This window comes from Camelina sativa, chromosome 12 (genome assembly GCF_000633955.1).
Source record: "Camelina sativa cultivar DH55 chromosome 12, Cs, whole genome shotgun sequence".
Taxonomy (NCBI): domain Eukaryota; kingdom Viridiplantae; phylum Streptophyta; class Magnoliopsida; order Brassicales; family Brassicaceae; genus Camelina; species Camelina sativa.
In genome coordinates this window covers 248191-263390 of record NC_025696.1, presented here as the reverse complement: position 1 = coordinate 263390, position 15200 = coordinate 248191, and the positions used below count along the sequence as shown (strand labels likewise).

General features: G+C 37.8%; 2 protein-coding genes and 1 pseudogene across 4 annotated transcripts in view; all 3 read left to right on the top strand.

The window, feature by feature from the left end:
- The window catches only part of LOC104733071, a 10869-nt pseudogene extending 8659 nt beyond the window's left edge, over positions 1–2210 (top strand).
- LOC104729181 (proline-rich protein 4-like) lies at positions 5044–9031 on the top strand. 2 transcript variants are annotated; one of them, XM_019233951.1, is made up of 3 exons: positions 5044–5326; positions 5432–6445; positions 8540–9031. In XM_019233951.1, exons 1-3 carry the CDS (start codon positions 5176–5178, stop codon positions 8773–8775), a joined length of 1401 nt encoding a protein of 466 aa, XP_019089496.1. In that variant the 5' UTR covers positions 5044–5175; the 3' UTR covers positions 8776–9031. The 2 variants fall into 2 exon arrangements, with proteins under 2 accessions (XP_019089496.1, XP_010446394.1); XM_010448092.2 differs by lacking the exon at positions 8540–9031 and having other exon boundaries at positions 5432–6937.
- LOC104729180 overlaps positions 9418–15200 on the top strand; it is an 11908-nt gene continuing 6125 nt past the window's right edge. The window contains exons 1-21 of one of the 2 annotated variants that reach the window (XM_010448090.2): positions 9418–9616; positions 9715–9888; positions 10075–10170; positions 10367–10436; positions 10663–10787; positions 10939–11079; positions 11166–11323; positions 11468–11636; positions 11721–11819; positions 11993–12070; positions 12153–12212; positions 12297–12454; positions 12639–12840; positions 12969–13088; positions 13305–13390; positions 13479–13583; positions 13761–13859; positions 14282–14370; positions 14524–14672; positions 14810–14953; positions 15043–15150. In XM_010448090.2, coding sequence (XP_010446392.1) covers positions 9509–9616; positions 9715–9888; positions 10075–10170; positions 10367–10436; positions 10663–10787; positions 10939–11079; positions 11166–11323; positions 11468–11636; positions 11721–11819; positions 11993–12070; positions 12153–12212; positions 12297–12454; positions 12639–12840; positions 12969–13088; positions 13305–13390; positions 13479–13583; positions 13761–13859; positions 14282–14370; positions 14524–14672; positions 14810–14953; positions 15043–15150 — 2538 coding nt within the window. In that variant the 5' untranslated portion in view covers positions 9418–9508. Of the gene's footprint in view, positions 9617–9714; positions 9889–10074; positions 10171–10366; positions 10437–10662; positions 10788–10938; positions 11080–11165; positions 11324–11467; positions 11645–11720; positions 11820–11992; positions 12071–12152; positions 12213–12296; positions 12455–12638; positions 12841–12968; positions 13089–13304; positions 13391–13478; positions 13584–13760; positions 13860–14281; positions 14371–14523; positions 14673–14809; positions 14954–15042; positions 15151–15200 lie in introns of those variants that run through there. The other variant, XM_010448091.1, reaches the window with a different exon arrangement.

Sequence of the window (15200 nt, the reverse complement as noted above, 5' to 3'; positions counted from 1 at the left end):
GTGACTCGTAAAGCAATGTTGGATCCCCTTGAGGTTCATCTGCTGGATTTTCCAAATATTGTTATAAAGGGAAGTGAACTCCAGCTTCCATTCCAGGCTTGTCTTAAAATAGAAAAATTTGGTGATCTGATTTTGAAGGCCACAGAGCCGCAGATGGTCCTCTTCAATATCTATGATGATTGGTTGAAGACTATTTCTTCGTACACCGCCTTTCAAAGACTCATTTTGATCCTTCGTGCTCTTCATGTAAATAATGAGAAGGCAAAGATGTTATTGAAGCCCGACAAATCTGTAGTCACTAAGTCACATCACATCTGGCCCTCTCTCACTGACGACCAATGGATGAAGGTACCCTTTGTGCCACCTTTCAAGTAGTGTTTCATTGTATTCACTGATTAGACTGCCTGATCTTTGCATCTGCAGCTTCTACTTTTGAATTAAATTATATAGCTCTTTTCTTTATTCAGTGTAGTTATCCCCCTTCCTGACTATCATCTGATCTGATGATTCACTGTTATATATTCAGGTGGAGGTAGCTCTTAGAGATCTCATTCTTTCTGACTACGCGACAAAGAACAGCGTGAATACGTCAGCTCTGACGCAGTCAGAGATCAGAGATATAATACTTGGTGCGGAGATTACTCCACCCTCTCAGCAGAGGCAACAGATAGCTGAGATTGAGAAACAGGTACTTGTAACTGCCACTCATCTCAAAGGTTCTAGGAACAGGATATTTATAGATTAGTTTTATATTGGTTACCCTAAAAAATATGTTTTCTACTGCAGGCAAAGGAAGCAAGCCAGCATACTGCAGTCACGACAAGATTCACAAATATTCATGGTGATGATCTGATTAGCTCCACCATTACTCCGTACGAGCAGTCTCTATTCTGTTCCAAAACAGACTGGCGTGTGCGCGCAATTTCAGCTACTAACCTCCACCTCCGGGTCAACCACATATACGTGAACTCAGACGAGATAAAGGTACGAAGTCAAATTCGCTCAGACTCACTTATTCAAATTAAGTAAGTAGAGTGTCCCTAAAACGTATTTGTTTGTTGTTCCCAGGAAACCGGATACACGTACATTATGCCAAAGAACATATTGAAGAAGTTCATATGCATAGCAGATCTTCGAACTCAAATTTGTGGATACTTATATGGGATGAGTCCCCCAGATAATCCCCAAGTGAAGGAAATCCGTTGTGTTGTGATGGTGCCGCAAAGGGGAACTCACCAGCAAGTTCTCCTACCGTCATCTCTTCCAGAGCATGATTTCTTGGATGATCTAGAGCCCTTGGGATGGATGCACACACAGCCTAACGAGCTTCCTCAGTTGTCACCAGAGGTATGCATAGATACATACACATTCTTTCCGAATTACAGACTTTACACTCAACAACTAATTTTTTTGTCATGGTTTGCTATAGGATGTGACCTCTCACTCCCGTGTTCTGGAGAATAATAAGAAATGGGACGGAGAAAAATGCATCATACTGACATGCAGTTTCACTCCTGGTTCCTGCTCTTTGACATCATACAAGCTGACGCAAGCCGGATATGAATGGGGACGGTTGAACAAAGACACAGGCAGCAATCCTCAGGGTTACCTACCTACCCACTACGAGAAGGTTCAGATGCTCTTGAGTGACCGCTTCTTCGGTTTCTATATGGTGAGAACACCTTGATTGTTGTGTGTTTGTCCTTGTTTTGATATTTTTATTTTATGTAGTATTGAAATGAGACACATTGTTGAATGATAGGTTCCTGAGAACGGACCCTGGAACTACAACTTCATGGGAGTGAAGCACACGCTGAGCATGCAATACAGCTTGAAACTCGGAACCCCGATGGAGTTCTATCACCAAGATCATCGACCCACTCATTTCCTAGAGTTTAGCAACATGGAGGAGGATGGCGGTCATGACCCCGATCGTGAGGACACTTTTGCTTAAGACTTTTATTAGACGTATGATTTAAATTAGTGTGCAAATTGTAGATAATTATTACACTATAATTCCCTCTGTATAGGTTTTGATGTGAGGTTTTTTGCCTTTGGAGAGTCGCTCCATTGCTTGGTCGATTTTTTTTGTTATTATTTTCTTTATTATTACTTTTTAATACCTGCATGCCTCACATAAACTTGCTTACTCTTTCTAATTGTCAGTATGAAGTTAATCTTTTTATACGATAATCATCTTTTTTTAGAAATGTGCCTTGGTAAAATTACTTCAACTATATACAATTTCACATACATGCATTGCTGATTTTTGTTCATTATGGCTTCAAATACCATCTTGTTCAATTATATCTAACATGACCCGTTGCTCTTGTGATTCTCTTTTACTTTTTACCATTTGTATAATCTAGAACCCAACTCTTTAGTCTTTACAATTGTTTAAAATGTCGATGAACACATTTTGATTGGCTTTAAACAGAAAATAATGCTCAAATACTATGGATACATTTGGATTTCTTTCTGAATAATTGAATTACTCTGTTAAAATAGTTCTTGTTGTCGTTGTTAGAGAACTCAAAATCTAGCATTCTGAAATTCCCAACAAAATATTTCTTCCTATATGCGCTTTTATCATTGATCAAAAACTCAAATTTTGTGGTGACATTGTCAGAGACCAATTGAGAAACTAACCGATGAGATGTCTCCACATTGTTTTACTTTTGTTGGAGCTAAGTACTGTCCACATTTCAAACCATCCGTAAAATTTGGACATCAACCTTTGTGTTTACTTCTAAAATAGTAAAAATGATCTCTTCGTCCATGGGTCCTTTACATTCAATATATCTCTGCCAGTTTATGTTATGTAAACAATGCAGTTGTATGCTCAGAGAATATGTCAACATCCAAGATCTGGATTAGTCGGGATATTTTAAGAACGTCGTCTCTTTTTTTATGAAAAAAAAAAAAAGAATTCAACATAAAACAATTTTTGATTTAATCAATGTGGAACCATATACAGTTCACATATTTATCGCATGTCACCTAACAAAATAATAATACCGCAAAACTCACTCCATGTGGGACTATTTCTTGGTTGCCCGCCCCAACATTAGATTTTTTTTTTTAAAACTACTTGCTACTTTTTTCTACATGTATATTTATTGCTACCTAAGATAGGGTTTTTTTTTTTTAATTTTTATATAAAGATAGGGTATATCTTTCTTAATCATATATACGATTATTTTGAGCAGTAAATCTTTTTCACGTCGATTACATGTTTTCTTTTACTAAAAGTCAATGTGTGTTTTCTAAAAATAATCTGATTATTCTTTTATAATTTGTATTGCGCTGATAGGTTTAAACTCAAATATGAATTTGTTATATTCACATAAAAGAGTACACCGTTACCATTCTTTTCTCACAGTAATTATAATTAAAATATTTATACACATCATACGAGTAGACATAATAAACCAAGTGCAATATACTACAACAGATCTATTTCACCAAAAAATATATATATAACAGATTAAGCTCTATATATTGGAAAAAATATTAAATAATAAACATCTATATCTCATCTTTTTTCTTAAATTAGCGATCATATATATATAATTTCAAAGGAAGCATATAGTCGCTATAGGTTATATTCCCCGATCGACTACACTCCCCATCTACACAATTACGCTATTTATTACATGTTTTCGAATTTAAGAAAATGAGCCTTATTATTTGGTGATCGCATGCAAGTAATTCTTCTGAAGATGATTAATTACACCGGAAGATATGAATATAACGACTTTCAACTTCAGCCTCTTATTGTACAACTGTCCAAAGCCATCGTATTAATGTGCGTGGATGAGTAGGTAGAGCTTTAATATATTGGACATAATGATATGATGTTATCTCTCACATATCATTTGACTTAAGTCACTTAATCGTAAGCTTGTAAAACCTAGCAAACCGAACTACAATTAATCGTTTTCATACATATATATAATCACGTCTCTCGATTTGAATTTAGTCGGACTAGCTAATTTGCATGCACCCACACATATATGCCAATTATGCATCAATATGCATTCTTGCTTGTTATCTAGTTGCTAGGTTTTTCGTGTTTCTTAATTAAGTGTTCTTCGTCTCTTCTTTCATTTCGAACTAAACGAAATTTCACCAAGAAAGAACAAATACTAGTAGGTTTTTGAGCTGGCTGCATTAATTGAAGGGCCTTGCCAACTTCAAAGTCGAAGTAGATTGATGATAAATATTACTAACTTCTCTCTCCGCTAACCAATAATGCCAATAAATCAAGCCTCCTGAATCCTGATCCCTGACCAATTTCGTTGCTTTATACTTATTTTTTGTTTTTTAAAAATATACGGTTCGTTGGTTAAAACGGTAGATCATGGCTGCATGGTACAAAGAATTAATATGGAGTAGACAAGAACTACAAGCCGACAAGTAGTGTGGCTATCTTTTTTTTTTCTTTTCTCCCATGAACATTTAAGTTTCTCTTCTAACCATAATGTGGTGACTCGCTTCAATTTTCGGTTATATACACACGCACTTTTTAGTTCATTTCCGTTTTGTTTTTTCTTTTTCAGATAAACCTATATCGCTTATGTGTGAGAGGGAAAAGAAAAAAAGTTACACAATACATGCATGTTCATCCTGCAAACTCTCTACCAATAAAATTAACCATATATATATATATATATATATATATATATATATATTTGTGGCAAAAAAAGTTCTACGCATGTGTCTCGTGCAATATCGTTGATGAGAGAAACAAAAAGTAAATTTGAATGCCGTTGTCGTATTAAGGAAAATAAAATAAAAAAGTCAATAGGCTTCAACCACCCTGCATGAAAAATATCATAAAGTACCTTATAGACGAAAGTAACAACGATAAGATGGACACCATACATTTATTTAATAAATGATACAAAAATAATAGAACCGCCGAATCCAATTATTGTTGGTAAAGAAATAAAAAGGTTAATTAGGAAGTCGTAATTATTAAGATCCCAACTTCAAAAAAAATCTTTGATAATAAGACCATTATATAAACGAGTGGAAGTCTCAATATGATCATATCACCTTCTCCCACTAATACTCTATATATATCATATAGTTTCTTTCTTCTAATATACTTTAATTTTTCAGCAAACGAAAGACAAAGTGTGTCAGAGATCTCAGAGGGTGTGAATCCCAATGAGGATCTTAGCCGAACCTCGAGGTTCGGTTCCGTGCCTCCTCCTTCTCGTGTCGGTTCTCTTATCAGCGACTACTCTCTCAGTCGCTCGTGTCGTCGAAGTTGTCGGTTACGCCGAGAGCAAGATCAAAAACCCCCATGCATTTTCAGGCAACTTAATAACCCACCTTAATAACTTTTGTAATGTATAGTTCATTTCTTTTTTCTTCTTGTGATTGTTTGATCAACGTGCGTGTGATATTTTTTTTGTTATAGGACTACGAGTGACGATCGATTGTAAGGTGAATAAAGGCCATTTTGTTACAAAAGGTTCGGGAAACATTGACGATAATGGAAAGTTTGGTTTAAATATTCCTCATGACATTGTCACCGACGACGGAGCTTTAAAGGAGGAGTGTTACGCTCAGCTTCACAGCGCGACAGGAACCCCTTGTCCGGCTCACGACGGCCTCGAGTCAACCAAGATTGTGTATATATCCAAATCCGGGGATAAACACGTTTTGGGTCTCAAACAAAACCTGAAGTTTTCACCCGAAATTTGCGTTTCGAAATTCTTCTGGCCTATGCCTAAGTTGCCTCCTTTTAAGGGCTTTGGTCATCATTTCCCTTTACCTCCGCCTTTGGAACTTCCACCTTTTCTCAAGAAACCATGTCCACCTAAATACAGTCCTCCTGAGGAGGTTCCACCCCCGGTTCCCGTTTACGAGCCGCCGCCAAAGGTAGAAGTCCCGCCTCCGGTTCCCGTCTACGATCCACCGCCAAAGAAAGAAGTTCCACCACCTGTCCCCGTTTACGAGCCACCACCAAAGGTAGAACTTCCACCGCCGATTACTAAGAAGCCCTGTCCACCTAAACCGCCGAAGATTGAGCACCCACCTCCGGTACCAGTTTACAAGCCACCGCCAAAGGTAGAGCTTCCACCGCCCATCCATAAGAAGCCATGTCCGCCTAAGGTGGAGCACCCACCTACGGTTCCGGTCTACAAGCCGCCACCAAAGGTAGAGCACCCACCTACGGTACCGGTTTACAAGCCACCGCCAAAGGTCGAGCACCCACCTACGGTTCCGGTACACAAGCCACCGCATATCCCCAAGAAACCATGTCCCCCTAAGGTCGAGCTTCCACCTCCGGTACCGGTTTACAAGCCACCACCGAAGAAAGTTGACCCACCGGCGCCGGTTCCAGTACACAAGCCGCCGCCAAAGATAGTGGTACCACCGTCGATACCAATCTACAAGCCGCCGAAGAAACCGTGTCCGCCGAAGAAAGATCTTCCACCGCCGGTTCCAATATACAAGCCGCCGCCGAAGATAGAGCATCCACCAATCTACATACCACCTGTTGTGATCCCGAAAAAGCCGTGCCCTCCGCCGATACCAGTGGTGGTGATACCAAAGAAGCCATGTCCGCCACTTCCACCGCTTCCTAAGTTCCCGCCTCTTCCTCCAAAATACATTCACCACCCCAAGTTCGGGAAATGGCCTCCGTTGCCTTCACACCCTTGAGAAACTTCTTATAATACGTATATATATATATATATATATATATGTACGTAATCGTATACTTGATGTATAATCAACGTGTTGCCTTTTTTAATTGTTATCTTTGCATGTGTTTAATATTCTCTTTTGTTGTTGGCTTTTATATATATCGCTGAGTTATCTTCTATGTGTAGACGACTGTTTGTTTGTTTATATTCCCATTTCCCAGCATACAATCTTCCAACAATAATATTATTTGATAATGATACGTTCAGCTTAAGGCCGTGTGATCAATGTAATTAACAATTTGCAATCATGTTTCAGAGGTATGTAAAATGAAGTTTGATAGTAAAAAAGAACATATTGGAGGGAGATGGTCAAAAGTGCAAATCTTTCATTAGATTAGATATAGTATGTGCGTCCAGTGCGTGCATGAGCCTATTTTGGTATTCGACTCATCAATCTACCGTACGTTGTTGTAACAAAACCCAATAATTTGGTATTCGACTTTTCCATGGATCCGAAAATATTGACTAACATAAAATTGTGGGAGAAACATCCAATGGGCTTTAGGCCTTTAATATTCGTGGCCCAAAGTGAATTATTTTTCAATTTTGAAAAGCGCCAAACAAAAAAAAAAAATTAAAATCTGAAGAAAAAAAAAAAGTCACAAATACTGTAATTTTTTCATCTCTCGTCTCTCTCTAGGCTCTAGGGTTTAAGCGCTCTGGAACTGGTCTTTCACTAAGCTCTTTCAATGGCGAACCCTAAATCCGTCGATCCGTCTCTCTGGTGGGATCCGTTCGACTCTCTTCTCACCGACCTCGAGAATGCTTCTCTCTCTGATGACCTTCCTCAACCCATCGTACGTAATCTCTCTCTCTTCCTCTTCGTATTCGTATAGTTATGGGTCTTATTTTGGGTGCGTTGATACAATATTTTGGTTTGCAATCTCAATTTTAGGCGAAGAAGTTGGAGGAAAACCACGCGTGGTTCGTCGGAAGTGTGTCGATGTTCAAGTCACCGAGTGAGAAATCAAAAGAAGCTTTGAATTCGCAAGTGGTCAAGATTAAGGAGCACCAGTTGGTGATTAAGCCCGAATTGAAAGACAAAGCACTTCGAATTAGCTCTCATCTGGTTTGTTTCTCTTTCATTCTCTAATTTCACTATATTGTATTGGCCTTTTCATGTCGACCTCAACTCAAGCCATGTAGGTTTTTCATGTATAACCTGTGCTTTAATTTCGAATTATTGCTATACCTTGACTAAGGCTCAGGGGTATGAGTGATAATTATTATATAAAATTTCTGTAATCTTGGCCAGAATCTAGATGAAATCCAATCTTATATCCTCGTGGAAAGATCTATGGATCAGGAATATGGAACCTCTGACTCCGTTGCTCAAGATTTCATTGACGTGGTTAGTAGCTTACGTGTGTCTGCTTCCTTTCAAAATTCTTTGTGGTTATTTACGTTATATTCTTTGTAGTAAGTTCTATAGCTCATTATAGTGAAATGTTGCTGTTCTATATTTTTTTACCAATGACTTTACTTTAATTCTTCAGCTTTCTTGCTAACTCTTTTGTTGTCCTTCTGTTTCAATGCTATTCTTGAAGATACTGCTTCAGTATTACATGGAGCGCCAGTGCCTACTAAAGTGTACAAAGCGTATTCTCATACATTCCTGTAAGTTGTGATTTTGTTGTTCCCTATTTTTCCAGTCTCTCCTAGTTTCAAATGGCTTAATACATGTGGGCATCTATAGTTGTATATACAGTTGCTATTAACAAAACAATAGCTTATTTTCCGATGCTGGGGATACACTTATAAAATTCCNATACCAATCTACAAGCCGCCGAAGAAACCGTGTCCGCCGAAGAAAGATCTTCCACCGCCGGTTCCAATATACAAGCCGCCGCCGAAGATAGAGCATCCACCAATCTACATACCACCTGTTGTGATCCCGAAAAAGCCGTGCCCTCCGCCGATACCAGTGGTGGTGATACCAAAGAAGCCATGTCCGCCACTTCCACCGCTTCCTAAGTTCCCGCCTCTTCCTCCAAAATACATTCACCACCCCAAGTTCGGGAAATGGCCTCCGTTGCCTTCACACCCTTGAGAAACTTCTTATAATACGTATATATATATATATATATATATATGTACGTAATCGTATACTTGATGTATAATCAACGTGTTGCCTTTTTTAATTGTTATCTTTGCATGTGTTTAATATTCTCTTTTGTTGTTGGCTTTTATATATATCGCTGAGTTATCTTCTATGTGTAGACGACTGTTTGTTTGTTTATATTCCCATTTCCCAGCATACAATCTTCCAACAATAATATTATTTGATAATGATACGTTCAGCTTAAGGCCGTGTGATCAATGTAATTAACAATTTGCAATCATGTTTCAGAGGTATGTAAAATGAAGTTTGATAGTAAAAAAGAACATATTGGAGGGAGATGGTCAAAAGTGCAAATCTTTCATTAGATTAGATATAGTATGTGCGTCCAGTGCGTGCATGAGCCTATTTTGGTATTCGACTCATCAATCTACCGTACGTTGTTGTAACAAAACCCAATAATTTGGTATTCGACTTTTCCATGGATCCGAAAATATTGACTAACATAAAATTGTGGGAGAAACATCCAATGGGCTTTAGGCCTTTAATATTCGTGGCCCAAAGTGAATTATTTTTCAATTTTGAAAAGCGCCAAACAAAAAAAAAAAATTAAAATCTGAAGAAAAAAAAAAAGTCACAAATACTGTAATTTTTTCATCTCTCGTCTCTCTCTAGGCTCTAGGGTTTAAGCGCTCTGGAACTGGTCTTTCACTAAGCTCTTTCAATGGCGAACCCTAAATCCGTCGATCCGTCTCTCTGGTGGGATCCGTTCGACTCTCTTCTCACCGACCTCGAGAATGCTTCTCTCTCTGATGACCTTCCTCAACCCATCGTACGTAATCTCTCTCTCTTCCTCTTCGTATTCGTATAGTTATGGGTCTTATTTTGGGTGCGTTGATACAATATTTTGGTTTGCAATCTCAATTTTAGGCGAAGAAGTTGGAGGAAAACCACGCGTGGTTCGTCGGAAGTGTGTCGATGTTCAAGTCACCGAGTGAGAAATCAAAAGAAGCTTTGAATTCGCAAGTGGTCAAGATTAAGGAGCACCAGTTGGTGATTAAGCCCGAATTGAAAGACAAAGCACTTCGAATTAGCTCTCATCTGGTTTGTTTCTCTTTCATTCTCTAATTTCACTATATTGTATTGGCCTTTTCATGTCGACCTCAACTCAAGCCATGTAGGTTTTTCATGTATAACCTGTGCTTTAATTTCGAATTATTGCTATACCTTGACTAAGGCTCAGGGGTATGAGTGATAATTATTATATAAAATTTCTGTAATCTTGGCCAGAATCTAGATGAAATCCAATCTTATATCCTCGTGGAAAGATCTATGGATCAGGAATATGGAACCTCTGACTCCGTTGCTCAAGATTTCATTGACGTGGTTAGTAGCTTACGTGTGTCTGCTTCCTTTCAAAATTCTTTGTGGTTATTTACGTTATATTCTTTGTAGTAAGTTCTATAGCTCATTATAGTGAAATGTTGCTGTTCTATATTTTTTTACCAATGACTTTACTTTAATTCTTCAGCTTTCTTGCTAACTCTTTTGTTGTCCTTCTGTTTCAATGCTATTCTTGAAGATACTGCTTCAGTATTACATGGAGCGCCAGTGCCTACTAAAGTGTACAAAGCGTATTCTCATACATTCCTGTAAGTTGTGATTTTGTTGTTCCCTATTTTTCCAGTCTCTCCTAGTTTCAAATGGCTTAATACATGTGGGCATCTATAGTTGTATATACAGTTGCTATTAACAAAACAATAGCTTATTTTCCGATGCTGGGGATACACTTATAAAATTCCACCCACAATAATGTCCATTTTTTTTTTTTCGATTCACAATAATGTCCATTTTCAACTGCTTTTTGCGTTTGCACAGTATATGCGGCAAGAGAGGAAAGTGCAATCAGCGAGGAAGCTGTAAAGCTGATCTCAGATGGGCTTGAAAGACGACAATCTTCAGTTCTTGAGGACCTTTTGTCCTCTTGTTTTCCACAGAATATGGTATGTGTTCTGAGTCCAAGCCCTTCTTTACATCTCATTTGATCTTATTATACTTAGGCCTTAGATTCTACTCATGTTAAGCCATTGCTTCTATCATTCAGTTTAACATATCTGGTCCATATCTGATTTTCTCTAGATTTTATTTTGGTAGGATGTCAATCTATTCACTTTGTGGGCGGAGGAGACACTAATTGAGGACAATTTGATTTTGGATATTCTCTTCCTTCTTTACCATGAATCATTTTGCACTTGTAATGGGGAAAGATGGAGAAAACTGTCTTCGTTCTATAAGGTATCTCGAGTCACTAGCCACATGCCTGAGACTGGTTCCATTTTTTCTGTAACCAACCTTATTTACTTATAAGTGCTGTGTTGCAGGGGATTCTTTCAGGTTCATATAATTTTAGAAAGCTGGCTGTGTCAGCTGAAGCACAACATTCTGCATGTCGTGTGCAAATTCTGTTGCTGATGATTCTTATAGACACATTGGATATGGAGAATCTGTTACAAATGGTTCACGACGGAGTACCTTTCAGGTTTGTTTAACTAATTCACGAGGAAAAGTGCACAGATAAAGTTAAAACTTTCTTCAAATAGGATACAAAACCAGCAACTGGCCTAATCCTACTTTCTCTTGAGTATCTGTCGATTTTATCTAAAGTTTCTGTTTTTCTTGTAAGGTCTGGAACTTGTGTCTTTTCCATTGTTGATGTCCAAGAGATGGATGCAACAATCTCAAGCCTCAACACTTTTGAAGTAAAAGAAGCAGGACCCCTCGTCCTGGCATGGGCAGTCTTTCTGTGTCTTGTATCATCTCTTCCTGGGAAGGAGGAAATTCCTTTCCTGATGGTATGAAAGTGAGACTACTTCCATTATCTAGTCAGAAGACACATATTATTCATGTATATGTATTTAATTTTACTTGATTACCAGGATATTGATCACGTGAGCTATGTTCAACAAGCTATCGAGGCAGCATCCTTGAGTTATTTCCTTGAAATCCTTCAAAGTAATGTGCTGAATGATTTCGATGTAAGTTAAGAGATTAAAATTCCAGATACCGAGCTTAACTTTGCGTTTTCTTGAAAGTGGCACTTATTTCTCTATCAGTCAATGGTGTGACTTTTACTTTACCAATCCTCTACAAATTTTCTTCATGTTATCCTCCACTAAGTTGATTCTGTCATTATTTTCCACTTTTCCAGGGACCAGTCTCTGGTTATCGTAGTGTCTTGAGGACTTTTATTTCAGCATTTATTGCGTCTTATGAGATCAATTTTCAGGTATAACTCCATTAACTGTAGATGATAAATTATATAATTATGAAGTGTTTCAAAATCTTACTCATCTCTACATTTTTGGCAGCTGGACGATGCCATCCTCGAGTTGATACTAGACATCCTCTGCAAGGTTTATCATGGAGAGGTAACTTATATATGCATGTTGTGCCCAACTTTTTCCTCTATGTTACGCATTTATAAATGCTCATTTTGTGCCTTAATTATTTAGGAGTCACTCTGTAATCAGTTTTGGGATCGAAAGAGTTTTGTTGATGGCCCTATCCGGTGTCTCCTCTTTGATCTGGAGATTGAATTCCCATTCAGAAGTGCTGAACTCATTCGTCTCTTGTCGTCCCTGAGTGAAGGCAGATGGCCTGCTGAATGTGTGTAAGTAGTACTTGGAAATTTATATGGAAATTTTCTATCTAGATGAGAGCAATGTTCTGCATCTAGGCAGGATACTCTGCATTCATCAATCTAAGCTTCTTTCTTGTCTCAGTTATTTTTTTTAATTTACTGATTGCGAACCATCACCCTACTGCGATCTGATGTGCTTTTTTTTTGTGTGCAGATACAACTTTCTGGATAAATCAGTCGGGGTCTCAACTTTATTTGATATTACTAGTGACTCTCCGACGGATGATGCTTGCCAACTTGTTGAAACTTCCCGACCGGTGCATATTCCAGGTCTTGAAGGTTTAGTTATTCCCAGCAATACTCGTGGGCGAATTCTGAGAATAAACAGTGAAAATACTGGCCTTGTACGGTGGGAGGTAAATGATATCATCATTCTTTGAAAATCCTATTCATTAAGAGACTCCTCCAATGTTATAATATTTATTGCTGTTAATTGTTTTAGTTTGAGATATACTGATTTATGAAATACATTTTCCTTTCCAAGTATTCGCTATCCGGCATAATTGTGTTGATCATCCGTTTGGCCAATGGACTCTACATTGGTAACAATCGTGAAGCTTTTGTGACTCTAGAGCTGCTTCGTCGAATGGTGACATTTAACAAGGTAACTGCATTGCTCCATTCTCATTTATTATGAAGTAGGGATTGCTTTAGTATTTGTACACCATGAGGTAGATATGGCCTTGTCTTCCTTTAAATCAGTTCGTCTCTTGACTGTTTTCTCAATATTTGAAACTAAGGCTGTATGTCTGGACGCTCTTACGTCATAAAATATGTATCCTTATTTTTTCTCTGACCAGGTTCTGTAAATTGATCTCAGGCTGTATGTTTCTCCTTACTGAATATCAGCCACTTCTTTTATGTTCACGAATCTTATGTAAATGGGGAGATGGAAAGTGATGTGAGGTGAAGTATTTGCAATATATTTCTCTCTTACATCCTCTTTTCCAGAGTGCTTGAAAATTATATATATTTTTTGTGTTTTTTTTTTCAGGGTGGTTGATATAATTTGCAATTCAGTCAGAAGCCTGACTTATGACTCTGGTGGTGCAGCTGTGATGGCAATGGCTGTTGATATCTTAGCTAAACTTCTGCGATGGTAATATTTTGTGATGCTTATTCATTTTCTTACTTGGTTATCAAATCTTTTCTTCAGTATTCCTTTTCTAATAATATTATCCACCATGTGCAGTGTCTTTTCATATTATATAGTTTGGAACTTGGTATCAGTTCTTTCTGGAACATTGATAGCTAATTTTATTTTCTCTTTGAGCAGTTCCCCGTCAGATGTTGCTCCCATGGTCTTAAAGGCAAATATATTTGATATAACTTCAGGTTCAGACGTCCCTGACAGTGGCTACAATATTTCATTGAGGTTGGACCTCAAATATGACATACAATGTGCTCTTTCCTAAGTTGGTTCATTTTCTAATATATCTTGCCAATAGTTATGTAAGATACTCATTGTAGCTTACCATGCCTAGTAGATATTTGTTTTTCGTTTCATTTAGAATCATGGTTGTCCACAAGGGAGTAATATTTAACACATTGCCTACACTTCATTGAAACTATTGTCTTAAAGCTTTCATTTGGAGGAATACATCTTTATTGTAAGTACTGTTTTAAAGCTTTTATGTGGAGAAATACCTCTTTGTATAAACAAGGCTTAGATAGACAAAGCTGCATAATTTGTAAATTTTCTTCATCGTTTTGTGCATTCTCTGGCTGCATTCTAGACATTGTAGTTTGTGATGATCTAACTTCAATCTTACTCCTTCTGCTGTTTTAAATTTAAAGCGGAACATGGTCGCTCTCTGGGAAACTTGCAAAGATGATCTTGATTGACTGCGAGAAGAATGATACAAGCTGCCCACTGGTCATATCAGGCAAGTTTGCAGCAGAATTTTGCTTAGTGCGTAATCTACGTGATTGTGGGCTCACATTGTTGGAAATATCTTAGTTCTCTGTATATTTATTTAGCCGCCTGTCTCATTTTTTCCATAATGTTATTATTATTTTATTTTTTTTGTATCTTGCAGTTCTGGAATTTACAATGCAACTTGTGGAGGGGGGACTAGAAAATGATGTAGTTTTTGGTCTAGTCGTTTTCTCGTTACAGTATATTCTTGCTAGTCATGAGTATTGGAAATACAATCATGGAAATATGCGTTGGAAAGTGACACTAAAGGTATGTTTTAATCATTAGCTATAGCTCCCCCTCTCTATTTACCACCTAACGACAGATTAGTTATAAGCTTATTGGAGTCAATGGATTCATAGTTCCTTTGAATATATATTTTCTGTCTTTTCCCTCTGTTTCTGTAGGTCATTGAGGTGATGAGAACATGTCTCAGATTCAGTAAGTTGTCCACAAAGCTGAGGGATGTTCTCCTTGATATATTGCTGCATGATGCCTCTGTTCACAGCGCACTGTTCCGGATCATTTGTACGACTACACAAACTTTAGAGGTTTGAATATGCTGGAATTGTCTTTCTTCTACTTTCCGAAGGGTCTGATGTGCTTTAATTGATTTCATGATATGTTTCCATTGCGGCAGAACCTTTGTTCAAGCCGTTTTGTTGAACCCGCAGAGATTGAAGGATGGCAACTTGCTATAGTCTCCGTTTTGGATGTTTTGAACGTCACTCTCTCCCAATTTTCTGAGGTAAAAGCGTTGTCTTACCTCTAACCTTATTAAAAGCTTTTGCAAGTACA

Bases quoted from the DNA above. Each gene is read 5' to 3' on its own strand.
- LOC104729181 (XM_019233951.1), top strand. From the start codon at position 5,176: ATGAGGATCTTAGCCGAACCTCGAGGTTCGGTTCCGTGCCTCCTCCTT. The intron at 5,327-5,431 runs GCAACTTAATAA...TTTTTGTTATAG, and splicing joins AAACCCCCATGCATTTTCAG to GACTACGAGTGACGATCGAT. The intron at 6,446-8,539 runs ATCTTCCACCGC...CGCCGAAGAAAG, and splicing joins ACCGTGTCCGCCGAAGAAAG to ATCTTCCACCGCCGGTTCCA.